Here is a 27848-nt window from a genome sequence, read left to right as displayed (position 1 = left end):
ATATAATAAGGATCCCGATAATTAAACGAAGACATGGCTCAAAAGACTTCAATCCAAGCCAAAACTCTTAATAAAAAAATAAAAATTTGAAAAAATGGCTGCGATGTGATAATTTGCGCTTTCGTATAAGTTTTATTGCTAACGTTGCTATTCCGTAATCTGTGAAATAAAAGTGAAAAATTGTAAAAATGTCGTTTTCCTTCGGGACACCGGCGAGCGCTCCTGCTAACACAGGACTCTCGGGTGGTTTTAGTTTTGGCGCTAACAAGTAAGTATTGTAAGAGGCTTGCATAAATAAAAAACTTTAATAGAAAGATTATTGTTTCAAGTTGCGTCTTCTTTTCTCGTAACTTGCTCTATGCCGTGAGATTTAAAAACTATTTCATAATCTTTCTGACGGCAAACACATAAAAAAATGCTATATCATAACCTCAAAACCATTTTAAAAAAAAAAGAATAGTAAAATAATGTTGCAACCTTTTTAGACCAGCTACGCCTGGATTTGGATTGGGAGCGACATCACAACCTTCTACAGGCTTGTTTGGTACTCCAGCAACATCAGCACCGGCTTTCGGGACTACAGGATTTGGCACCACCAACACTCCAGCATTTGGTGCAGGTATTCTATTTAATGTATTATGATGACACAGTGTCCGTATTATTTTAAATTAAAAATATTCTCTAGATCTGCAATGCTTACATTGTTGTGTAATCATTGAGCTTTTCTTAAATAACAGGACCATCAACATAGGTAATTTTATGGGTCAGTCCGCAAAGATAGAAGAATTATATTACCAAGTGTTTCTTCCTAATTCTTCCTCTTGTTCTAGAATTTTGTGCCTAAAAGCACAAGAGGAAGAATTTTAAGACCTTCAGACCAGTTAACAGGTTTGTTGTTACTTCTTTTTAAACTATCTAGCAGTTTCATGCTCCATTATCAGCAGTTGATATGGTGGTATGGAACCGGTATCTCGTGATAATCACTAAGAGGGATAATACCATTGTGGATAAATGTGACTCTGAAACTGAAACGAACATACACAAAAGTTCGAAGCGCATAATATACAACTTTGATAAACCCTACAGTTTTATATGTGGAAATATAAATTATTTACCTTGTTTCTAAGGCGCTGTAGAATTAAAATTTATTCTTTTTAAAATTAAATTCAAAGTGTAAAAAAATATACAAAGTTATTTAAAAAAAACTAACAACCTCACAGGATTATATATGTACTAACATTATAAGTAACTAAGTAGTTACTTTTTTATTAAGTAGTTATTACACTATGGAAGTAACTAAAGTTAGTTACTTCTGTAGTATAATGTCCTACGGGATTCTCATGTGGTGTAAAATGGCAGATACACAGACCTTATTTGTGTTGCAAAAACGAGCAATTCATTTTGTGTACCATTTAGGTTCTCAAATTTCTCTCAGAGAAAAGTTTAAGGAGACTGGTATCATGACTGTGGCATCACAGTACATTTATTCAAATATTTTGTATGCCTGTAAAAATATACATAATTTCATTAAGAAAGAAGATATCTATAATATTAACCTTGAAGTAAGTCCAAACTCACGGTACAACAATTTTGTTTAACTATGGTAAACGAGTCTTTCACGGGGAACTTTTTTACAATAAGATACATTATGTTACGGGGGATACGTTTTTACAAAAAGATTCCAGAGACTATATTAAGATTATCATTTCTTAAGTTTAGAACTTCGTTTTTAATTGCAAAGTTATATTATAAAATTGAAGAGTATGTGATAAATAAGTATGGAAAGACAACAAGAGTCTAGTCTATTCCACACAATTATGATTCAAAGTACATATCATTTAAGTTTAGTTGAAAAGAACAATCCCTCGAGTTTCTAGCTTGTTCTTCTCAGGGAGGTCAGCATAGTGAACGAGCAGTAGCTACAAAAATGACATTTTGAAGTGTACAAATTTTACCTATGGAATAAATGATTATTTGACTTTGTTCTTTGACTTTTTACTAAACATAATAAATTTTTTTAGATCTGTATTTGGTAGTAAGTTCAAACATGCAAGCGTTCTCCATGCTGGCTCTCACCCCTGTTCTGCACAGAGCTATTACCATTTAGAGTGATCTGTTTGAATATATTTATTTTTGTATGAAAGTATAATCTGATGCGTTATTTAACATGGAACTAAAGAGGTTGTTTGTGATGTGAGTAATATAAGTCCTTGTAAGTTAAAATAACCTTTTTAGTTCAGTACGAACTAGGAACTCTCTGCGTTGATAGTTCACCTGCTTTTATTCAGTAGGAACAGTGCGAGCGGGACAAATAGCAATCTTTTACTACTTTTAGTACAAGTTCGAGTGGGATGCACGATTGAACGTTACCAGCTCGTTGTAAGTCTTTAATACGTATCTACATCATGTATATATATGTATAAGCTTGCAAAAAAGTAATATTTTTTGGTAGGTGTGGTAGGTAACTGTATGTATTTAACTGCCTCCGTGGCCGAACGGTTACCATGCCAGACTGCCACGCAGAGGTCCCAGGTTTGATTCCCGGGCCGAGAGAAATAGTTGTATGGCATACAATTATTTCTCTCGTGAGTTTGGGTGTAATATGTGGTTGTCTATTTGTGTGTCCATGGCACCCGCGACACAGGGTTTGCCTAGTGCGGGGCTATGTTGAGTGTGTGCGTTATTTATGTATAATATCAACTACATGTATGAGTATATGAAATAGTTGTACCTAAATATTGATTTTTAAAGACACCATGATTTTGTAAAAACAAAGGATATTTAGTTAGAATGACAGTCTTTAAACCTGTAAAATATGAAGGAAAATCAAATAGTACCGACTCCTACAAATTGGATTTTTAAATATTTGGTAGAGTGTAGTATTGACCATATAATACTAGAAGTCCGTAGTGTTCAATAAAATTACTACTTTGGAGCGTTTGTTCAATGTCCGAGCAAGGACAAGATGAACTAACTAACCAAGGAACTAGATGAACTAAATGAACTAGAAGACCGACCTAGTTCAGTTGACCGATTGAACTAACTGGGATCGCTCCCTCTAAGGACCGATCAAGTATTTTAAAATAACCCTGTATAATTACTTAGGATATTTGGGAGGGTAACTGCAAAAAAATTTTATTTGCTATAAAATAGTCTATGAACCTGAGATGCCACGAATAGTTGGCAGAATACCGAATATTTAGCCACGCTCTCGGCTGAAGCGCCGAATGTTCGGCGTAAGAACTGTGCATTTCAGGCGCGACCTGTTACGATCTGTCTCATTGAGCTGCCTGGGAGGTAACGGGGATGGGGTGTTTTTTTGTTAAAAAAATTATAAAACGATAGAATCAATAAATGACAGTTTCTGGACCTGTTTCGAAAAAGTCGCTACAGAGAATATGCAAAATGATAAGGACGTGGAGAAAAGTTCTATTGCACCTGGGATTGATTTTTATATGAAAACTGTTCGCCTAGATCGGACGGCAGATCCTTACAAGTGGTGGTCAGCAAACGCAAAGCAATATCCATGCCTGTCAAAATTTGCTAAGATTTGTTTATTGTCTCCTGAGTGTTTATAGCGAGAGGCTATTTTCAGAAACAGGAATTGTTTATGAGTAACTTCGCAATTGTTTGTTACCAACGAATGCTGAAAGATTCTTGCCATTCATCACTACCTGCCACTGCTTGATTTTAAATATTAAAGCAATAATTTGAGATTAAAACACATGATACATTTTGAATAATATGTGTTTTTTTTCCATTATTTGATATTAAAAAAGTGGTCGAATAGGCCGAATTCCGAATAGTAGCCGAATATTCGTGGCATCTCTACTATGTATTGATTAACATATAAAATGGTAAATCGAAAGTTTTTCTATGGAATTCCGTGACTGACAGGTGAAAATGTAGAGCATGCAAGTTCTGTAATAGTCAATTCTTCATTCGCACTGTGAAACAGATCTCTTCAATTCTATTTCAGGTACAACACCAGCATTTGGAGCTGCATCAGCCACTCCAGCATTCGGAGCCAGTTCCACCCCTGCTTTTGGGGCCAACCCTGCCTTTGGGGCAACATCGACCGCCCCCGCATTTGGAGCCACTAGTACTCCTGCTTTTGGTGCAACATCTGCAGCGCCACCTTTTGGTATGTTTTTTGTGTTTAATGGAATTGTTGCAACTTGTAGTGTTGTCCACTTTATACTAAGAGCATTGTAAGTATAGTGTAACCAGTTAAGCGGATCTGTTTCTTAGGTAGACCACCAATGGAATGTACAGAGAGAGAATTACCACACTCGTAACTAAAGTGCAAACTTGCTTAAAGTTATTTTGATATTTTAGGAAACATCAGTCAGCTGAAATATACAACAGCAGTCAGTTGTATATTTCAGACCAAGCAGTTAATTTCCAAATATTGTGCCATGCTGGGTATACTTTTATAACATTGCCTTTATGTGACATGCAATGTGTATTGATTCCATGCATGTGAGAACAAACTTTGAAAATTTGTTTTTTCATGACATAGATCTTTGTAGGTCCTATGTTTGTTAAGATTTTGATTGTGGTTTTAGCAATGTAGTACATTATACTTAATTTTTTTCTAGGTGTGGCCAGCACTGCATCGTTCGGCACGACAAGCACTGCTCCTGCGTTTGGAACCACCGGTCTTGGTACCAGTGGGTTAAACTTTGGACCTGGGAGTAACACATCCACTGCTCCTCCAGGTAAATTCATTATAGCCAGCTAACACAGCTTCAGGTTGTTAAAATAACCAGCATATATCATAAACTTTAAATTAACTGCCTCAGTGGCCGAACGGTTACCCTGCTAGTCTGCCACGTAACCTACGTTCAATTCCTGGGCCGAGAGAAATGTTTATATAGCCTACATTTATTTCTCTCGTGAGTTTGGGTGTAATTTGTGGTCGTCTAAGTGTGTCCATGGCACCCGCGACACAGGGTTTCCCTAAATGCTAGGGGTATGCATACTCAATAGAGAACCACAATGCCACCCTAGGAAGGTCTGTTCATGAGGGTGGTTAATTGTGTTTCCTGGGTTTATACCTAATTATGGCGCCACCGGAAACAGCTGAAAAAAACAGAGTGAGCACTACTGATAAGACGACTGATATTAACATTGTAATCTCCATTTTAATTGCGTGAGACTGACATTGAAATACACCACCCAGTGTTGCTGTTGAAACGACTGTAGGTAGAACAGTACTTTAAGTGGCACTCTGAAAAGTTTGACATATGTTTAGTAGGAACAGCAGAGTTACCCCCAAACTATGTGTAAAAGACCCACTAACATTGAAATCATTACACACTTATTTGTATGATCCTTGGCATTATTATTATATATGCAAAGTTAAATGAGGCTATGAGCGCCATAGTAGTGTAAAGGTTACAACGTTCATGCAATTTTTTTTTACAATATTACTCTAAATGATTTTGACGTATAAGAAAAAATTACAATACATTAATAAAAATTTTTTATGCAAAGGAAAAACCATCCAAATATGAAATGATTATCCAATTTAGTATAATTTAAAGTAATATTGTAGCAAAAAATAGAACCTGTGTTACACCACTTTTGTACTGATAACCTCAAATACAATCAAATAAACTCAGTCATAAAATATTTCGTTGCGAAATCTATTGCTACCATAGACAATATCTTGCAAGATTAAAATTAAATGGTTTCAATGAATTTAATTTTGATTTTGCTACTTATATACAAACTGTCAAAACTAATTTCCAGGTTTAACCCTGGGCGCAGTAGCAGCGACGACGACCAGTGCTGGTTTAGGCGGTCTTGGAGGTTTCAGCTTCAACACAACAACCACACAGAGCACCGGACTAGGTTTCTTTAGCACTACTACTTCTGCTGGTGCTGGTCTTTTTGGTAAGTATACATAGCACCGATATGCACCGACACACCTGTCTCCCAATAGGTAGGCTGCGATAACGTACGTCCACTTGCTACGATGATGATTACTGAGTCTGCTGATTACGTACATATGGTATTCCATTAGGTTATTATATCTTGCATTACTATGCAAGATACAATAAACTTTGCCTAGCCTAACCTAAACCTAACTACTGTTAGGTTTCAATTTCCGCTACAACTGTATCTCCTAGAAACTTTGGTTTGGTTTGTATATTTTGCAAAAGTATGAACTTCCAGCACTACCTTCCTACCTACTACCGAACTACGTCTTTGGTGTACTAAGGCCACATATGCAAAAGGATAATTTTTCAGAGGCTTTATAGATTTTATGAACAAAATTACTCGACTACTTTTTTATGCTTTAAAGAGGAGAAATATTTTATATGTATATAATTTGTTTCATGTAGTTTGTATTATTTTTATGCCCCTTATGTAGTGTTGTAAAAAACACGAGTCCGGGGAGTCTACATTTTCGGAGTCGACTCCAATTCACAAGACTCGACTCATAAAGACAGAGACTCACTGCTCGATGTATTACGAACCTATCGAGTTTCCAAATAGACTCGAGTTCGGCATTAGTGCTTGAGTCTATTTATGTAACGAGTCATGCACGAGTTCGACTCAGTTTATGTAACGAGTAAGTACTGTAAACTGGGACGTAGCTTGTGTTGCGTAGCGAGAGGTACGTTTATAAATATTAAACTAGGATAATCTTCAAAAATTGGTATTTATTGTACTTTTTACATATTTTCTTATGGAGGTTACATCTTGAACTATATGATGATACTCTACTTTTCTTCTAACCTACCTTTTGAAACACATTCTAAATACAAAACTATATTCATTCAGCCAGTAGTTCTACTCATAGAGTAGAGCCTAGACTACAGTACCTACTGAGCGGTGTTGTGTTGTGGCGTGTTAAACTGTAGTATAATTACTGTAATAAAATTAAGTATTATATCTTCTTTGTTTTATAAATCACCATATTGAGTTTTTGTTTTTTATTTAATTCGTGGGCATTAGATTGTCAATAAAATTGAACCCTGCTTGTCGTCCTCGCGACTTTGTAATATGGAAGTCGCTTTGAGTCGAGTTTTCGAACTCGAGTTCTTTGAAGATTCCAATTCATGCTCCGATGACTCGCGCTCGACTCGACTCGGACTCGTGAGTTTTTTACAACACTACTCTTATGTGATAAACGCACGTTACGGCTTTATTTTACCTATCAAGGTTTACGACTTTTAGAACTTTCTAGAAGTTATTTGGACGGTTCGACGTTCGTGTCATAAGTAGCAAAGAATAAAAATTTAAGTAGTATTTTTTTTGTAACATCAAGCGACGGGACGAACAAGTCGTGCGCCTTATGGTAAGCTACAAGCCTGTCTATAATAGTTGCAGTGCCACTCAGAACTTGAAATCGCAAAGATCTGAGGGGTACTGCCACTGCGCCCATCACCCTGAGACTTAGTTGACAAATCCCATGTGCCTGTAATGTCACAAGCACCCTTACTCTTCAAAACCGGAACACAGTAATGCTGACGTTACTGCTTGATGGCAGAAATAGATAAGGTGGCAGTACTACCCTGGACGAACTCTTTCGCAAGCTCTACTTTTGCTAAATGTTATGCTGAGCGTGCCTTCACTGTACTTTTATTTTCATCTAGAAAACAAAAGGTATACACAGTTAATCATATTTCGATGAGTTTTTAGACTGAGCCGTATCAGAGGCGCAAAAACCGACGAATCGTATACCGCCCCATTGGAGCCACGTGATTATAACCAATGGAAAACTCTGTGCCTTATTCACAATTTAGCACATTACGAAAATGATTATGCTGCTGTGTAACAATTAAAAAAAATAATGATTTTGGTTAGGGCAACTATTTTTGCTGGTGGTAGAAAATCTGGCATTGCCTTTTACCGCTGACTCTGGCATTGTATGACAGACATAATAAAGTCATCCCTGACTATGCAAGAGTCTGGAGTCAGACTGTTCTTATATTCTGTAGTATCACACAATATTCTTTTCCAGAACAATGCTTCCCCAGTCCTCCTTGAACAGTTCTTTCATACCAATAACTCAAACCTTTCAAATGTTACCGCCAAGTCCTAACGTTAAACTGCAAATGAGTCCTATAGTGGACGATGGGTGTGACCTTAAACGCGGCTATGAACTGAAAAGCGCTAGACGAGACCGTTATAAAACTATGTTGCCTTCTAGTGGTGAGCGTTTTTTTTGTTTTTCTTGGTTGTTTAAACAAATGTCATTTATTAATTTATAAGCTGTGGGTAGTTTTCGGGATAGTTATTTCTACATAATTTCGGTGCCAATTTTTGTTATTTAAATGTTCTAGAATAGTATCATGAAGTATTATTAGGTGTTATTCGAGTGTAGTATCCTGAAATATATGTATATTTGGTATTTCGCAATAATATACTCGAATTTAAGTATTATTAAAATGGCCACCGACATTGCATAGAGAAAACTAACCTAAAAATAACCCTTTATATCTTCTATGCCTCGGATGGCATTGGCTCTCTCACTTTTAAGCAGGAATAGTCATGGTAGCACGTGTGGATGGAAAGTCGTTACCTATCGAAGCAAATTCTGTATTGACAGAGAACCCTATCTACCAGCAGATGTATTGTACTGGATGTTGCAATTTAATTCATACATATTTTAATTTTTCCTCAGGTCCGAAATTCACAACTACGGTCACCGGCAGTCAACCATCGACTTCAGGTAATTTTATTTACAGGTTAAAGGTTGATAAATTTGACCGAAATCCCGACATGTTGCGGAATTTTTAAGAATTAATTATTCTACTGGAAACATGAACGTCAAAATATTGGCGCCACCATCGAAAACATGTCTGCCTTGAATGAGTTTATCAATAAAGTAGTGGACTTATCGTCCCCTTTAGCAGAATTGGATGCATCTTAAAATTTTGTGGGAATACAGTTTTTTTACATAGTTCGAGTCCAAATTTCATTTTCTATGTCGTGATGTAAATAATTTATTTTCGTCAAAATTATAAGTTTATATTATTTGCGCTGTGGTAATAGACCACCAGAGTGGTAACCATTGTTTATTTATTTATTTATTGAGGTTCATCAGCAATTGTTACATCGACATATGAACATTTTACATTGGTAAGGGTGTTTAGCTTAATGCACAACTATTTAAAGATGAAACACAGCTTGCATTAAATTGAGCAGAATAGTCTTAATATTATAGTGTATATTATATACAAAGAGAAAATAAGAAGCTGAATATAACGATAAAATATGATAATTAGGATGTAATTGTTAAGTGTAGTATAAATTTTTGTAATTAGTGCTAAAAACATTGCTTGTTTACTTGCTAAGGATTGCCTTGCGGGGACCGGTTATCGACTCCGAGAATTATTTATTTAGCGACTACAAAGTCGCCCTTGCATTTGTATACACATTTTCACAAACGCATCGTCGCGGCATCAGGGATACGTGTGTCCGTTTTCGTACGTACCACAATTAATGAATATAGATATAATAAAACTTACATACATACATAAGCTCATGCTCTAGTCCCACAGAAGGGGTAAGCAGAGACTACGGAACGCCGTTTTACTCTATCCTGACACAACTCTCGAGCCTCACATACATCAACTACCCTTTCTATACAACTTCTTATAATTAAACTTCATTTCGCTTATACATATTGTTTGCTACCTTTTAATGTCACCATTAACATTTCTGGAGGAGAAATTCATTCCCTCACATTTGTATCACTGTGCTGCAAATTAACGTTTGGCGATTCTCAAGTTTTTGTAATGAAATTTTCCTTGTAAGATATAAATGGTTGGATCCAAATTGTTCTTTTTTTTTACGTCGTCGAAGAACAATATGTAGCATCGCAGTAACGGTGGCGTCCTTTCTGCACAGTGACTGTAGGTCAAACGGTGAATATGATACACGCATTAACTGCAAACATGCAGTCAATCTATTAGTAGTCTAAGACTATAATATTGCTCGGCTCACTGAAGTTAACGTTGTCCACTACCAAACCGAAAATAGGTTGCCCTGAAAAATTTGCCTGATGCTAGATAGGATAGGGAGACGTTGGAAATGTCTACAGTATGTGTGACGGTGTTTCATTTGTTTGTAGCGACTCCAAGCCTCGGTCTGGGCGGCTTAGCGCCCACAGGTGCGGCGAGTACCACTACCACAGATGGAAAGAGTATGTACAATATTTATTATTATGATAAGCAAAGAATATCGGCTCTTCAATTAAAGAACAAAATAAAACTAATTAGTTGACAGGAAATGAAACTATTTTTCCAGATTTAAATCGCGTAGGTATATTTGTTTTTTCAAACGAACCGACGTTTCGGGCCCTTTACAGGTCCCATGGTCACGGTTGACTGAGGTGGTACAGTCTTCAACCAGTTATGTCTAATATTAATGCAAACCACCCTATTTTTTCACTATAGTTACAATAGTTATTAATTAAATACTTTATTTTTAATTTTACAAAGAAAACATTCCAATTTACGCTACATTAAGTTTTACAAATTATTTTATTGAATGAATTTTTGTTAAGCCAATTTATTATTAATTAATAAAAGAAATTAGAAAACTAAAACATATTAATTAGTACTGCAGTCTTATGTCTGTTTGGGATTTTTGATTAGAGGAAATACTGGATCCCAAACTGGTGGTACGGAGAAACCATCTTCCCTGTTGAAATTAGGATGTTTTTTAATTTCAATGGCTACTCGTAGCATCCTGGGTAGATAACGGTCTTCTTTTGCAAGGACCTGGGTTTTGTCAAACTTCATTGAATGTGTAGGTTTATCCATGACGTGCTCGCAGACTGCAGACTTGTTGTGGGCCCGAAACGTCGGTTTGTTTGAAAAAACAAATATACGCCATTTAAATCCGGAAAAATAGTTTCATTTCGTATGTGTAACAATCGCGGAAACCTAAGAACTCGATAGTTAGTTGATAGTTCATATGTTAAACTTCGTGATAAAACCTGAATATCGAACAGGGTTCATATAATTCTTAGAAGACTATTTAATGAACATTCCCTATTCCCTCTTAGATGAGACTCTCTTAGTGAATCATTTGTTTTACAAGTCCGCGTAAATAGTTTAAATTTGTTTCTCTCTATTTATTTCTCACCTTTGTGTTTACTACTATTCTACTAACTATACCTCCTCTCTCTCTCTCTCTCTCTCTTTTTTTAAAATTAATTCCTAATTTTTAATTCCAGCCGAGTCACCAAAGCAAATAAAGCTGCCCAATGAGATATCAACCACGATAGAGACGTTCAAGGACTTCGTGAAGAGACAAAAATCACTTAGCTCCGAAGTGATGAGGGTTTCGGTCAAACCGCTACATAAGGTTAGTTTAATAATAATATTCGGTGATTTTTTTTTATTAAGACATAATTAAAATGAATAAAAGACTTGATAACAACAGCTATGTTAACAAGACCCGCGAGCAGAGACATATCCACGTTGAACACGTTTCCGAGTGATAATTTAGAAGACTGGCGATAGTGTAATCAAAACTGTATGTGAAAGTGAATTCTATTTGAAATTCTAATTGAATAAAAATGGATATCACGGTGTTATAATGGTGGTTAAAGTATGAAATAGACTTTTTATATAGGAGATTTCAAACAAAAAAAAATTGTTTGTATAATTTTTTTTAATATCCAGTCAAGCTATCAACAAACTCGGGATACCCTGCTAAAAGCTCGTTTATTCCTTTGCAGTAACATAGTGGAAAACAGGTATCCACAATATCAGTGTGAAGAGTGGCAATTTGAACTTTAATTTGGTAAATTAATTAAAAAAAAATCTCCAGTGTCCCTTTCGAAAATTCTATTGAAATTGGGCGACAAAATCTTACGGATAAATTGGATTTTCCCACACAGTTTCATTTGTATTAATGCCAACAAGTTTAATTCGCTCTCTTCAGACAGCGCTTTGTCCGCTTGATCAACGACAACCTAATTTAGAATATAATGTTAAGTGGATTGTGCCAACTTTGTGAACGCCATTGATTTTCAAAATTCTCGCTGTAGTGTTATACGAGAGCCATAGTAAGAGATCTTCCAGTTTTATTTTTGATATGATGTTACTAATTGCTTAGTTTAGTTCGTTTAGTTTCTTGAAGTTATTTACTAGATGGAAACAACAAACAATTCTTTAGTATTAAGCAATTTCTGTACTTTGTTCACATCCTACTCTATAAAAATTCTGAAAGCTTTTTTGACCTGTTTTGTTTCCTCTGAACTGTCTTCGTATGCATTAGAAAATCGTCCTTTCTCCGTCCTTATTTCTCTGTCGATGTAGAAAGAAGGTTCAGATTCGCAAGTCAATTAGGATATACGGTTAATATACCATCTATCCATGCACTATTTTGGTTTAACAATCGTTGTTTCTACCAGATTTGGTAAAGCGTTGATTTTTCGAATACCTGCGACCATCTTTTGACTCAGAATATTTGTTAATATACAAATAATATAAATAATACAAAAGTATACAACTTGCGACAAACACATAAAAGTTATATCACTTTCAATTAACACGAGACATGAGCCGCGTCTGTTGCACCAAAATTCATTAATTGCGGAAATATAAGATAGACGAAACAAAAAAGATAGAAAAGTTAGATGATAGGTACACTTTCAGTAATAACAATTACAAATGAAGAACTAAAGTAAAGTAATTTTTATTATGCAAATGCACAATATAAGTTTTATACACAATATTGATGTAAAACGTGTGTAAGTGGATTGATAAAAACTATCTACCATTATGCGGTTTTCGGTATATTTTATCAAAGTAAATTGTACACAGGATGTCCTAAACTCAACGATAAGTCAGACCAGTGTGTTGCCCATTTTGTAACAACCCAGAAATAACATATTAAAAAAAATCGGAGTGCTTTTTTTGTTAAAATTACGCCCTATGCAACATTTTTATGTACTACGATTGCAAATGTTACTGTTCTAATTTCTGTAACGATAATCCAAATTGCCCAGCCAATGAACACAATGTCAAAAAAGCCCACGTTGCTAAATTTTCAATATTAACAGAAATTATTTTAAGATAATTTTGACACCTTATACTGCTAAAAATGTACCTATCATGACAACTTTTAACAAAAGTCGACGCATAGCATTGGTAAATGTCTGGCATATTGTTAGTGTTATTATTAATATGTGTGTAATATGAACAAGGTGTACTAGTACTGCGCGTGCGCAGGTATCGGTGGAGGCGGAGGCGACGCTGCGCCTGGCGTTGTCATTGTCGGGCGAAGTGGGCCGCGGGCGTGCGCTATCGCGCCGCTTGCGCGCTGCTGCCGCTGCTGCGCTGGCGCAGGCGGAGGCCCAGGCCAACTCACCTGGTACGACCTATCGATCTGGACTTACGAGCTCCACACACCGAGCGCTACTTTGTTTCCTTGCCAAATATTTTACCCCGTTTAAGGCCACAGCCCTGACAGAGCCTCGTCTCAAAACAGAAATATTGATTTAAAGTTCTGTAGACTACAGTACTATTTGAAATTATCAGTGAAAATTGTTGACGACAAATGTACGCCAGGGCAGTTTTTAAAATACACTTTACAGAACTTTAAGTCCGTCTTCCAATACTCTCTTTTGACTCGAGGCGGAGTGGAGCTAAGGCGCTGTATGGGAACGAAAAGTTATTTTTAAGTAAGTTATTATTAATCCGCGCGATGACCGGAGTGTGTGGAGCTCTTACGTTCAATCATTTATACTGAGGAACTCCATTGGTAATGAAACTATCATCTATCGTGCGTGTGTGCGTGCGGGTGCGGGCGGTCTTCCGTGCTTGCATGCGTGCGTGCGTGCGTGTATGCGAGCTTGAGTGCGTGCGTGCGTGCGTGCTTGCGAGACTGACAAATGTGACTTTGCATATAACTTAATCACACACTGAAAAGTATGAATTGGCGTGAAGGCGTGAATTTTCAAGAAAGGTACTTATAACTATTTGTGTAGGTATAATTTTTAAGTGTAACCCAGCATAATTTTGAAGACTATAAGGATATTCACCATGTTGAGCAAATATCACAAACAATTTCATTGTCTTGCCTAAATTTCTGTCTAAAATATCTCCATACATGAAACTTGTGCTCTACTGTGGGAAGTATATGAGTTGGTACCAGTATACTAGTAATTTTCAACTAATAATACGAACGTACATGACAATCATCAATAACATTGACACCATTTCAGGGTCCAAATACTATAAGAAATAATCTTCTAACCACTAATTAATTAACACGTAATATACAGGAAAACAATATTTGTGCCCTTGTGTTTATACTAGTAGATTCTTGTCAAAGGAATTAGGTTATCGTATATATGTTACATATTTAATTGACGTCGTGCCTCGGTTACGTAAAATTATGTGTCAGGAGCGATAATAATTATAATATGGATCAATAATTCAAATAATCTCCGTACTTACAGATCATAACTATGAAAAATGCCAAAATTCCGTCTTACATCTAGATGGTGCTGAACAATAGCCTGGAAGTATTTTATATTATGTAAATGGCCGTTGATATCAATTAATTCATCTATTGTATGAAATATAAGTAGTCAGTTTTTTTCCTTATAGTGTGAGGCCATACGAGCGTAATTTTGTGAGTCGCGTAGTTTAAGTTGCGTAGTTTGCGCTGCATTCGGTTTCATATAAAATTACGATTTGTTTCACACAGCTTGTCAATGTAAAACAAATTAGTTACAAAAACAGCTATTTGGTTACTCGTCGCGACATTTAAAGTACAGTGGTACAAGTATATACCCGACTACGTTGTCTTGTATCTGGATTAGCAACCCTGTTGTTAATGATCCATGCTTATAAGAATTTGTTTAGAAATAGCAAATGACATGATATTGTGATGATTTATAGCACTAAAAAAAATACAACAAAATATTGTTGTACAGGCAGTATGATTTGTGAATTAGACCATCATAACTAACCTATTCTAAGTTTATAAATTAGAATGTTTGCCTCGTATACAGATGCTTTGAGTTCGGTTCTCATGGTTCATAACTTATTTGTTATGGGTACAGGTTGTACAGAAACGGTAGACTTACACACATCGCTTCATAGCGTAAATAATAATAAAAACTTATTGGAATAACAAATTTTTTTTAACATTTTTTGTCTTCACTGAAACGGAAATGACCCAGTGTTACAAAAGGTGCTAAGAAAGGCATGCTGTTAAAATTTCAACGCGTATAAAATAGAACACAAATCTTTTTTAATGAACTCGGTGGCGCAGCGATTAACTCTGTGGGTGCTAAATGACGATGCTCTCGGGTTCGATTCCCAATTTTTTAAACTGAACAAGGAATTTCTTTCTTAGCCTGTTCATAGACAGTAACGACGTTTACCGTAAAATTAAATATTAAAATATAATAGTACGGGGTACCCCGTTTCTCTATATGTAACGAAAAAACCGACTACGAAACAGTGCTATTTACAAGTGCTTTCTGTGGAATTTTCAGCCTACTGCTTTTCTATAGAGCAGTATGAACAACGTACTGACATTTTAACATTTTATGTTGAATCAATATAAGCATTACGGCAAGAAAAATAGTGACATTTTTGTGTGTGATACTATTTAAATACTCTCAATGAAAGGGTTAAGAAACCAAGTGGTTGTTTGGCTTTGTTTTTTATTATTATTTGGTTCGGAGTAAAACGGAGGCAGGAATAGGATAATAAGAATAACACAACTTAAACAACAAAAATTACTCAAGGTCTTATAACACGCGGCGAACCCTATTCGACTCTCAGTGCCAAACCCCGCGTATACAGGCTGCTTGATTCAATCGAAGAACGTGACACTATTAGGCACAAGTCTCCAAGCGATAAACGTGTTTATTCAATGGTGTATTTTTGGTCCCTTACATAGAGCAACTGTAGCCAAAAACAGAAACGACGTCGAAGACGACGATAATTTATAAGAAAATTTAACAATTAATTTTTTTCATACCATTTTTATTTATATTTTGGTAAGAAAGTTGATAGTATAAACTATTAATGTAGGATTATGCATAAAGCTTAATGGGAATGTTTCTGAACATTGATGCATTGACAAAGAGAAGGATAACGATAACGTCAGAAGCTTCCGTTTTTGATTTCTCGTCAGGATGTAAATTCGATGTTGACATCGGACGGTACACTGCTCTTTGGAAGTTATATCTAGTTAATTACAATTAACTCCTTTATTTGACAAGCAATACAATTAAAGAAAGTAAATACAAATGATTAAATAAATATTAGACAACATCACATGCGTAGCTCTGATCCCAAACGAAGTAACAAAAGCACTTGTGGTATGGAGTTCCGAAACAATGACGGTACTACAAGCACTCAGACAAGATAATATAGAAAAGTTAGTTACTACATTTACATTTACCTGGATCGAACCCGGGACCTCAGCGATGGCGACACCATGAAACCGGTGTGTGAAGGTGAAGCCTTTTGACCACAGAGGTCAGCAAAATATTAACACTTATAAAATGTTTTATATAATACAACCATTTGGAATCGGTTAAGACTCAGCTACAGAGGTTTAAAGAGTACATAGCCATCGCTGATATTTTAAATATACATCGTAATGGTTGAGAATACATCAAAACTTTTTAATCTGTAACGCATGATTGTAAGGAGTGAAACTGTTTTCAACAACACAGTTTTTGTTAAAACGTAACGTAACGTGCTTGCGGCGCGAGTTCCTGTCGTTTTCATTATAGCGTCGTTTCTTCGGCAACCGTCTCCGGAACCTACATGAAAACGGTTTAACGTTACGTTGAAAGAAAATGTTTCTTTACACGCTTTCAGAACAAAACGTCCAACTGTATCAGTAACAATTGCACCGTCGTACAAGACAGACGTCCGGTTTTAAATACAATTTTGATTTTTTTCTACCCTTTATTATAATTAACAATATGGTGAGTACAGTCTATTGATATATCGTACCTCTGATGACTAACTATCGTGACTAGCGTTATTATTTGTAACACTAAGTTATATTAAGGGAGAATGATTGCTTTTGAAATCCACATAAAGTGCATTTTTCTCAGGCAGTACAAAAATGTCGGAGACGACAGTTAGTGATTAAAAGGACGGTATTAATACTTTAATTATTATAAATAGTGTTAAAAGTCTTTAAGTTGTACTTTGTTGATATCGAAGTCGTTTTTTGTCTGGTTTATTTATCGGCATTTGTTTCTTTTTTGCATCGCTCTACATAACACTGCTCATTCAAAAAGTGCGTATAAACGAACGAGTGTTTCGCGTGCAAATTAATAACGTGCTAGATAATCACACCAATTACCCGGCCTTAAATTAGTGAATTCCCTGGACAAGAGAACCAGAGCAATGGAATTCACTCCGAGGTAGTGACCTAGAACTCTCAGATCAGAATCGTTTTAGAAAAGTTAATTTCTGAAATTGGTCTTACCGGGAATCGATGCGCTCACAGTGCAAAAAACCATTGAGTCACAGAATTCGACAAATCCTGAATCGTAAATCCAAATATGTATTCCTTACAATAAATTAATGAACTCGGTGGAACAGCTGTTCGCACCGTGGTGGGTGCTAGAAAGGAATGTTATCGCCCTTTCCACCGAGGTATACATATATAAAGTATATAGTGCTTTTTTCAAACAATGCGAGCAAATAAAAGAATAGTGACTGTGAGTGTATAATAGGAAAACTAAAAAAGAATTAATTAATGTTAACATGAATAATTTTCATGTACAGACGGCAGACAGTACATCAAGGTACACATTGACGGATCTTGTTCCGTTGCTTAGTATAAAATGTATAGCTTGATGTGCTGTTGACTGTACTTTTGTTTGCTCTTAGCCCAAAAAAGTTATTCGTGACAAATCGACGCCTTACTTTCTTAAACACGTATCTTATAAAGAGTGATTATTCAGGAGAGGGCAAAACTTTCAATTTATGTTAAATTTCTTATGTGTTAATTTGGATGCATTACTTTAAGAACAGGTAAAAGCTATTGTGTTAATATGAAGGAAATCTGATGTGAAATCAGCCTGCAACATTAGTATATACTCGTACAATCCATTTTTTGCATTTCAGTAACTTTGTGTTTAAAGATACGAGTTTGAGACAGTAAGGCGACGAAATGCTTGTCACCTCTACACATTCCTGTCTATCCTTGATGTAACTGTTCAACCATGCGAGAGCTGTACCTCGTATGCCGTAAAAATCACACTTGTGTAATAGTATAGTATGGGATACAAAATCAAACGCTTTGGTCCTGTCAAAGAAAATTCCTGTTGTTAGTGTGCTATTATTCAAATTTTCGGTAATACTATTAACTAACTTAAAAGCAGCAGTGGTTGTCGCTCTTTGTCGTTGGTTGTCGTTTGAGAAAAAAAAATTGTTCGTTTCATACCCTTTATTATCATTTCTCATAAAAAACTACTGTTCTTCTTAATTGTAACGTGTTAATTTTTTTTAAATTTCTCTCAAAGATTAGACTTGAACTGCAAAACCAAAATTTGAGAATACCGAGTACTCCTCTCAAAATTCTGATATGTTCATATGAAAATTTACTTTACTAATGGTGTATGTATAAAAATATTGGAGCACTTCGAATTTTTTATAAAACCGTTTCTTTTTTCAATAAAATAAATGAAATTTCTGCTCTATTGGTCAAAAATTGGAATTGAACACAATAATAGTAGGTACACCTTGAACTCGTCGAGACAATAAAATTGACCACTTTGTGTGAATTGATAGTTTTGGTTTGTTTGACCGTTAAGATTATTATATAGACACAACTGTACCTACTTATAGTCTGGATATAATAAACCCTGTACTTTGTAAGCGATATCGTCCTCTTAGAGTGAGTTCTATGCGATTGTTCAGGATTGTAGTAATTAAAAGTATAATTGTAAGTAAAATAAGCTAGTTTTATTTGTACCACTTGGAACGGTTACAACGAACAGAGAGCTTCAAAGTGACAGTATATATTAAAAAACACTACTGGGTGCGCGAAGACGTCATAGCGTTTCATTGCACGCAGTTTATCCTCCCTTGGACATAAACCCATTTTGGATGAACAGTAATCCAGCATCAGTTGAGGAGTGCGTTTAGTCAGCGCGTCCGCAACCATTTCTCTCGATTGGATATAATTGACGACTATATGCTTTGATAACACTTTATTACGTACGAAGTGGTGTCGTATGTCTTTGTGCTTGGACCTGGAATAATTTTCGGTACCTGCAAGTTTAATGGCACTTTGGTTATCACATAAAATGGTAATAGGTATAGAAACCAAGTGAGGCCAAAACTCTTGCATCTGTTTAAACCACATCGCCTCTTGAGCGCCGGTGGATAGAGGCATATATTCGGCTTTGGTAGTGGAGAGCGCAACTGTTTGTTGCCGATGTGAATTAAACGATGTTGCTCCGCCCTAAAATATAAAAACTTAGACTCTGCATGACCTTCGATCATCGTCGTTGCTGGCCCAGTCAGCATCACAATAGCCTTGAATTGTTTATTCTTCAGAATTCAATTTGTAGGTTAAGGCATAGCTTTTAGTATATTTCAAATATCTCGATACGCGCTTCAGTGCCATCCATTTCTGGTCTGGAATAAAATTTACTTAAGAGTGTTTACTGCATACGATATATCGGGGCGCGTACCTTCTGACAAATACAACAGAGAGCTTCAAAGTGACAGTATATATAAAAAACACGTGGCGTGCGCAGACGTCACAGCGTTTTACTGCACGCAGTTTATGTACATATTCCAACAATGATGAAGACAAAAAAGTCGTGTATAATAAATATACTGCCCTCGGAAGGAAAAAAGGCACAAATAACATTTTTATCAAAAGTGATTTACATTCATATTCGGGATCTCGAAAAAAAGACCAATCTACCCATTTTATTTATATAGGAATATATCGCAATAATTGTTGAATATACTGGAAGCTCATAGCGGACAGGGCAATTGACATCAATAATCAGATTTTTTACTGTAAAAAGTCATATTTCGACTTCAGTCATATTTCATTATTCAAACTAAGGCCTATGTAAAGATATTTTAGAATTTATATATCTTATTTCGTTTCGGAAATATAAAATCGAACAACGGTCGATTTGACATCCACGGCGAAGAAGCACGAACGAAATGTACTATGTCCCGAGAACAAGTAATCTTACACATAGATCTTTATTCTACGGATGAGTCGATTTGAAGGTGTTATGTTAAAAACACTAATATAAGGATTTTGCCTAGTAGTCTATGGAACTTTACTTTTATTACGTAGTTCAATTACAATAATATAATAATAACAACAAAAAGGCACTTTAGTTCTATTCATGAGTCAAGTATCAAAAGTCACATTTAAATTAGTTATGCTCTTTTTAAGCAGTAATAATATTTCTAAAGGTTTTGTACAAGTTAAATAGAAGATTAAAGTATTTTTAAAAACGGCTGAATAAAATACAATGAAAGTCTGTATAAAACATTTGGTATGTATTTGTAACATTAATAAATACTATATTACTATACTATTACTTTTTATCAGAGTAACCTAACAAATATTTAAGCACATTTATCTCCGAAATTTGAATTTTCTACTTGCGCCTTTCTTTCTTGCTTGTAATTAGTGTTTTAATTACTTAACTTATACCTCCTTCAGATGCTATATTAATAATATATTTAAGCAAGACGTTTATTGCTTCAACAAAAATCAGTCAAAATAAACTTGAGTACAAATGCGTAACTAAGGTTTTCACTCTTAAGTTAACATATATGAATTAAAATAATTACTTTCCGTTAAAAAAAGAGCAACGAGTATACAATAATCACAAAAAAAGAAACAACGAATATGGGCACAGATTTGCTCACTTTAAATCCATCCTCTATTAAAGTAAATTTTTGAAAATGGTTATTAATTAGTACTTAAAGTTACTTATGTCATATGATACAAACAGTAAGATAATATTGAAAATTAGTAAATAAATAAAATTAGATGAAGGGTTAAAAGAATAAATATATGTATAATAATCATTGACTTACAATTATATGGACGTCGGGTTCGCGCTAAAAAGTGTCCGAACTTATAGGGCGTTAAAATCGTATACAGAGCGTTATTCACGCTTTAGTCTTCGTTTGTTCGACAGACACCGGAGCAAGCAAAATTAGACAGTACTGCGATGACATTACAGTTTAAATTCAACGTTTAAAATTTTTAAATAAATTATAGTTTAATAGAGAGATAGCTCGGTTCATTTGCTCGCAATCGAAGTTAACAAGTAAACAGTTCTAGTGGACGCGTTTCTGATAAAACGAAACGAAATACGGAAGGACAAGTCCATTTCTATTCATATTCTAGTAAGTACCACTCTTGTTATACAATACCTACTAGTATTTCTAAGTTAAGCCGCACTTACTGTACCAACTCATATACACCTCACTACAATGCACGGATTTTAATGCGGGGACTATATACGTCTTCGATGAGTACTTTCTCAACTTCCATCGACGTGCGAGTTTCATGACGATGTTTTTGTTCGCTGCTAGAGCAAGTGAGAATTAGTAAAGTACATGATCTGTAAACACCATTCAGCGGGACTAACTACCTACTGTGAAACAAACTCAAGCCCGCATGAATGCTCTTGTACGGCAGGCAGGCGTTACAGCAAATTATAAATATCAGATTATTTTTAGTTTCTTTCTATTTTTATTGAGACTTACTAACAAGTCGTTTATTTCGTTTAAATTAACGTAACGTTGAAATTTCAGTGTCTGAACTGGAAGGTACAGCACCGCCTAGATACGTGAAAGAGTTGGTGATGGAGTTAGAGCAGCAACTCATTGCGTTTAGAAGGCAGATGGATGTAGCTGATAAGCAGATGCAGGCCTCGCCCAAGTTGCTCACTGAACAAGGTAAGCCATAACTGTATGCGTCTTAACCAACATGATCGTAGTTTTGCGTAAATGGCAAAAAAGACAGACTATATATAGCCTGTCTTTTTTGAAGACGACGTAAAATAACAGTTCATTGCACAAAAGTGTTGCCTGCCTGCTTGCGAGCAGCTAGTGATTGCAGTCGATAAACAATTCTATCGACTATCGACTGAATGTTGGTCACGCTTATGCAATAAATTGCCCAACTTGTTTCATTTTAATCATCATCGACCCATTATTCATCCAATTACTGGGCATGACTCATTTGAATTGTCAATTTTTGTAAGTTCATACATAGGTACATACGCTGTATTTAGAAATGTTTATGAAAAATACAAAGAGGAGACGTATTTTAAAGTTCATTAAATATCTTTTGAACTGAGCATAGATAATCAAATTCTTCTTAAAACGTATATGAATAAAAACTGATCTCGATACTTGCAAGCCAACTGTCAAAATAAGAATAAATAAAGAAGGAAATAACACAATTAGTAATCATTAGAACGTCGCAACATTCATAATGCAGTAATTTTTGGCGAAATTTTATCATCTTTAACAATCTATCGATAAAACTATCGATAACAACTACATAACTATTTAAAATTTTATGAAAACTAGCAACCCTACAAATGTAATTTTACTCCGTCTTCAAAAAAGACAGATTGTAGATAGCGTGTTCTAAAATTTACTAGTAAAATGAACACTCTTGCTGTTATGCTTGTTGTTGGGGAATTATAGTAATAAATCACAACAATTCATCACACCTGAGGTAACAATAGCAGTTTTCATTTTACAAGTAAATTTTAGAACAAATTATCAAAAACAATGAAAAAATTTTTAGTTGACATTTTTGCAAAACTATGATCATGGTGGTTGACACGTTATTACTAATCAGCATCCAACTAGAGCAAAGGCTGTTTATTTCCCACATCGTTTTGTCCAACCCCCTTTTAGTTTTATTCCTACTTGCAAGCCTTTCTGAACTACAAGTTGACCTTTAAGTCGGATTGTGTGTCCACTCAGAGCAGACCCTTCTGTTTTTTTAGTGACTTCTGCGTTAAGTCATCATCCTTCTGCCTTTATTCAATAATTATAGGCAGAAATCCGACATCTCGTTTATTCATACACACTTCATGTCCCACACAGTCCCTCTATGTTATTTGCATAGTTGGATTGAGAATTTCATACTATTGTGCATTGTTATTAGGTTTCGTCAAAATTGGTAAATACGTATAAGTATGCTTGGCAACGAATGTTTTGTTATCTCAATAATGTTACTTTCTACAGAGTTAACGATGGGCATACGGCGCATGCACGAGTCTCTGGTGGCTTTGGCGGGCCGTCTCCAGGCCGTACATACGCAAGTTGACGCCCAGAAGGAGCAATATCTCAATCTACGCAAATATGTGCTCAAGGATCCTACCAATGTTTTTGATACTCCATCGCGTAAGTATTCGTTTTATTGTAACTATTATTATGGTAACTAGTCTAGTATAATTAATGTGTTCAGTATTTGTAACAGTGTCGCTATCGTCCGCAAAATATTTCTATACAATTTTAGTTCTTATGGTCATAAGTGTTTTAAGCGCCCAGACGTCAAGTGGTGGACATCGGCCCTTCACACCATACCGTACTAATAAGGGCGCTGTACAATTTACCATATAAAATTGTCAATATAAACATATTGTAGGGGTAATTCTATTGAATTTCCTTGCGACTGCGTAAAATATTCTTAAGGCAAATAGCGCACGTTGCGGTCACAAACAAAACTAAAATTTCCCTGCTGTAAAGTAAAGTTCTAAAATATCTTCTTCAACTTTTTAGCTACGATTTTAACGTACACTTTTGATTGTAACGAAGTTTGTCTGAAAAAAAAATTCAGATAAACTCAACAATAACTCTTGAGTTCAGTTATTTTGATCACTGAAAAAGTTAAATGTAAACGGTGATTGTACAAAGAATTCCCTAACTTATTTGTTATAATTATTTCCAGCGATTTCGAGCTTAGATCAAATACTACGCGATGCTGAAGGATCCAGAAAAAAGACGAAGTCGACTCATTTGACTGGACCAGTGGGCGCTGCCGTGCTGTCAGATCCTCGAGCCGCTTTAGGTTGGTATCAACTGCATGCTACTAAAAGTTGACGAGTAATAAATGTACCCTCGCCCCATGTACAGTCAAGAGCCTTTTTGCGCCTAGAACTTATTGAACGCGTGATGATGACTTTTTACCTGTAGGGCTAGCACGACTGCGCGCGACTACCGCGAGAGCGACCTAAAGCGCGAGACACTGCTGACCCGTATAAGATCTCGCGCGTTGTATCGCCCTCGCGCAAGTCGCGCCTTATCGTGCTATAGTCAAAAGTTCAAAACTTTTATAGTGACGCTGGAATTAAGCACGCAAAGTTTTTGCGTGCACACGGCGTTGCTATCACTAGAACAAACAATTTTTATTCCGACAATTTTGCACTTTTTTACTTGTATTTGCATGCCAACTCCCGATGATATAAAAATAACATATCATTCATTCATTCATTCATTCAATAACATTTATTACAACACCGTCATTGCTAATTAAAATTATATAATTCTCTTTAAATTGATGAACTGTAAAGTGTGTTTGAATGATATATTTGGTATTGAAAATTTTCGAAAAATAGGTCTTTGTTTTATTGATAAGAATGCCATGTTAAAAGCTTTCATGATAGCCATATTCATTTTATTGCATATCATGATTTTTTTTTACTACTATGATATTTTTGTGAAAATACTCTAGTTTCTTATTATTAGGAGGTTATCACACTGCCCCACACCACCCAGCTGAATGCCCGGGACGACGGATCAAGCGCCCCGCACACCCGCGTGGAGACGCGTTGTCAGTGTGTTGTACATCGCGTATTTTTTATACAAACAGATACTTACGTTAAAAACCGCAGCTCCGCACACCGTTGCGTGGCGCGGTGCAGTGTGATCATTGCCTTAGTAATACAAAGATCGAACAAACACAAAGAAAAATTCCTTCGATCCGAGTAGAGTGTGTACCGTCTAGGCTCTCGGGTATCTCTCAGAGAAAAGTTTAAGGAGACTGGTATCATGACTGTGGCATCACAGTACATTTACTCAAATATTTTATATGCCCGTAAAAATATACATAATTTCAATAAAAAAGAAGATATCCATAATATTGCCTTAGAGCTAAGTCCAAACTCATGGTACCACGATTTCGTTTAACCAAGGTAAACAACTCTTTTATGGGGAACTGTATACGTTTTTACAATAAGATTCCGGAGCATATATTAAGTTGATCATTTCCTAAGTTTAAAAACTACATTAAAAATATTTTGATCGAAAAATCATATTACAAAATTGAAGACTACGTGTTAGATAAAGATGTATGGAAAGACGACATGGCTCCAGAATCCACACAAATTTGATTCAAAGTGTATTCCATAGCATTTAAGTTTATTTGAAAAGAGCAATCCCTAGAGTTTCTTGCTCGTTCTTCTCAGGGAGGTCAGCGTAGTGAACGAGCAGTAGCTTAAATGTGACGTTTTCAAGTGTAAATTTATTTTACCTATGGAATAAATATTCTTTGACTTTGACTTTAGATTCGAACCAATGTCTGTTGCCTCACCGTGGCTACTTACTTCTCTTACCAACTGAGCTACACATCTTTATTCTTCCTACACGTTATAGGTACCGGGCTTTTTTTGGCGTAATACCACCTGTAAGAAACTTATGACAGTTTCGTCACTCGTGTAGGTTCTGGAGCTTCAGGATGAAACAAAACAACTTTTCTAAAATCTAAAATCGCAACGAGAAATCAAATGTTTTGTAAATGTGCGTACCACAAACACAAAACAGCTGTTTTCATATTAAAAGTATGTCCAATGAACTATAAATCGCACGCTGAAACCAATACGTTTTTAAATCCTTATCATTACTAACGTAATCGGCATTTGTAGCGAAATTGAGACGCGCGCGGTGTCAATTGCAAGGCGCATTCTTCTAGTAATTAAATTTCTTAAGTAGGAGAATATGGATTTTTAGTATTTGTCATTTTAAACCACGTCGGTGTACTTCGCTGCCCATTTACATCTGGTGGCTTACGGAACATCGATATTCTTAGGGTGTTATCACGACCGTTATAAACGACAGCAGAGCGTTCGTAATTGTAATATGGTATTGATATTGTTCGATTGATGCCTGATTGTTACCTCCTGCGGTATTCTGCACTATGATGGTTTCTTCAAATTTTGATTGTTGTTTCACCATTTTTTATTGGTACACGTGGTCTATCACGATGTCGAAACTCAATGGCACTCGATAGATTTTTAAGTTAACTAGTCCGATAAGATGGCACAAAATATTCTAGTCTTTATATGGAGAACGGTATCAAATGCAACAACGCGCGCGGCGAGAGGGCCATAGGCAGGGTCGCCATGTACGGGGCGAGTCGGGGGACGAATAAAACGGCTAAGTATCGGTTATGAACTGACTTATATTTTATAATAAATGCGATTATATGAGGCTGCTTATACTAGACATGCTTAGTCACTACAAATTGTCAACAAAAAGTGTAGATATACTTTCGCTTACTCCAAAAATACTGACGTCACGTCTTCCTTACTTTCCTTTTTTCTTAAACAATATTGATACAGCCGCGATACACAGGGTTTCCCTAGTGTGGGGCTAAAAAAATATTGATAGGTATTCTATTTTTTTGCGGCTGAGTATTGTCATTAATGTGTCTATTCATTATCTGTCAAACTTTTGACAGTATTCAAATAATAATAACTCAAAAATATTTATTCCATAGGTAAGCAACGTGTACACTTATATTGATTAAAGTCTACTACTCATTCGTAAGGCAGATTCCCTCGGGAAGAATGAGTAAGAAACTCAAGGAGTCATTGACATTTAAAACACTCTGTCACTACTAATTTACCGCAGACCATAGTGAACGTTAGGAGGTGCAGCCCCATTTATACTATATTATCCTACATACGTTCTTATAACTCGGAAAAGGAAATAACTCGGATGGTATCTAGTGTGACAATGGAAGGTTGCTGGTACTTAAAGCACAAGCTTTTTTTAAGTGCCAACTTTCATATGTTGATTATTTGTAACTTTTAAGTTCTTTGAATAAATGTATTATTATTCATTATATTATATACATGCATAATTATTCTGGTATATCTATTACGCAGGTAACATTCACAAGCTAGCGGGTCCTACGCCGTTCACATACATTGGTAACACCTTTCCCAACGCGGATACTACAGGTAAATTATAGTCCGACTTAAAGTTATTAATTGTTGTATCGGTTTCGCTGTTAATAATACTTCTTTCTCATCCTCCATTTGCATTAATATTTTTTTAATCTACGTAACAATATTACCGTTTCAGGTGTATCGTGGCAGCCTCCGCCTCAGACAAACCTAAGCACAAACTTAAACAGTAGCTTCGGGACAACTCCTTCCAACGAGAGCTCCGCCTTCCAACTCCAAAAGCCACCCGGAAAACGTGGGAAGCAATGATATTGGCGATAAATACCGGTATACCGGTAAACTGGAGCAGTGTTAGAACTGTGGAGTTAAAAGACTTTATAGTGTTAATTGGGTCATGACATTTTATTCACAGAAGGGCAGAAAGCACTCATGTAAAAGTTTCATATTGATTTAACTAACTGCGTCGGTGGCCGAACGGTTACCAGACTGCCACGCGGAGGTCCCAGGTTCGATTCCCGGGCCGGGAGAAATATTTGTATGGCCTACATTTATTTCTCTCGTTGACTTTGGGTGTAATTTGTGGTTGTCTATGTGTGTGTCTATGGCACCTGCGGCACATGGTTTCCCTAATGCGGGGCTAAGTTGAGTGTGTGCGTTATTATTATTATTTGTG

At 35.9% G+C, this 27848-nt stretch overlaps 1 protein-coding gene across 1 annotated transcript; it reads left to right on the top strand.

The window, feature by feature from the left end:
* The first annotated feature begins 188 nt into the window (after positions 1 to 188).
* On the top strand, positions 189 to 27689 carry LOC113238497 (probable nucleoporin Nup58). The gene is made up of 14 exons (XM_026475324.1): positions 189 to 268; positions 486 to 619; positions 3980 to 4144; positions 4602 to 4721; positions 5758 to 5901; positions 8642 to 8689; positions 10094 to 10165; positions 11204 to 11334; positions 13209 to 13350; positions 21780 to 21923; positions 23232 to 23390; positions 23938 to 24057; positions 27155 to 27229; positions 27354 to 27689. Exons 1-14 carry the CDS (start codon positions 189 to 191, stop codon positions 27482 to 27484), a joined length of 1665 nt encoding a protein of 554 aa, XP_026331109.1. The 3' UTR covers positions 27485 to 27689.
* The last annotated feature ends 159 nt before the right edge of the window (positions 27690 to 27848 follow it).

Source organism: Hyposmocoma kahamanoa, unplaced genomic scaffold, assembly GCF_003589595.1.
Source record: "Hyposmocoma kahamanoa isolate Upper Pololo Valley unplaced genomic scaffold, ASM358959v1 103, whole genome shotgun sequence".
NCBI lineage: Eukaryota > Metazoa > Arthropoda > Insecta > Lepidoptera > Cosmopterigidae > Hyposmocoma > Hyposmocoma kahamanoa.
This window is presented reverse-complemented; position numbering and strand designations above follow the sequence as displayed.

Excerpts from the sequence above, each read along its gene's own strand:
- LOC113238497 (XM_026475324.1), top strand. The coding sequence starts at position 189 with ATGTCGTTTTCCTTCGGGACACCGGCGAGCGCTCCTGCTAACACAGGA. Across the intron at positions 4,145-4,601 it reads ATCTGCAGCGCCACCTTTTG|GTGTGGCCAGCACTGCATCG; the intron begins GTATGTTTTTTG and ends ATTTTTTTCTAG. Across the intron at positions 10,166-11,203 it reads CACTACCACAGATGGAAAGA|CCGAGTCACCAAAGCAAATA; the intron begins GTATGTACAATA and ends TTTTAATTCCAG.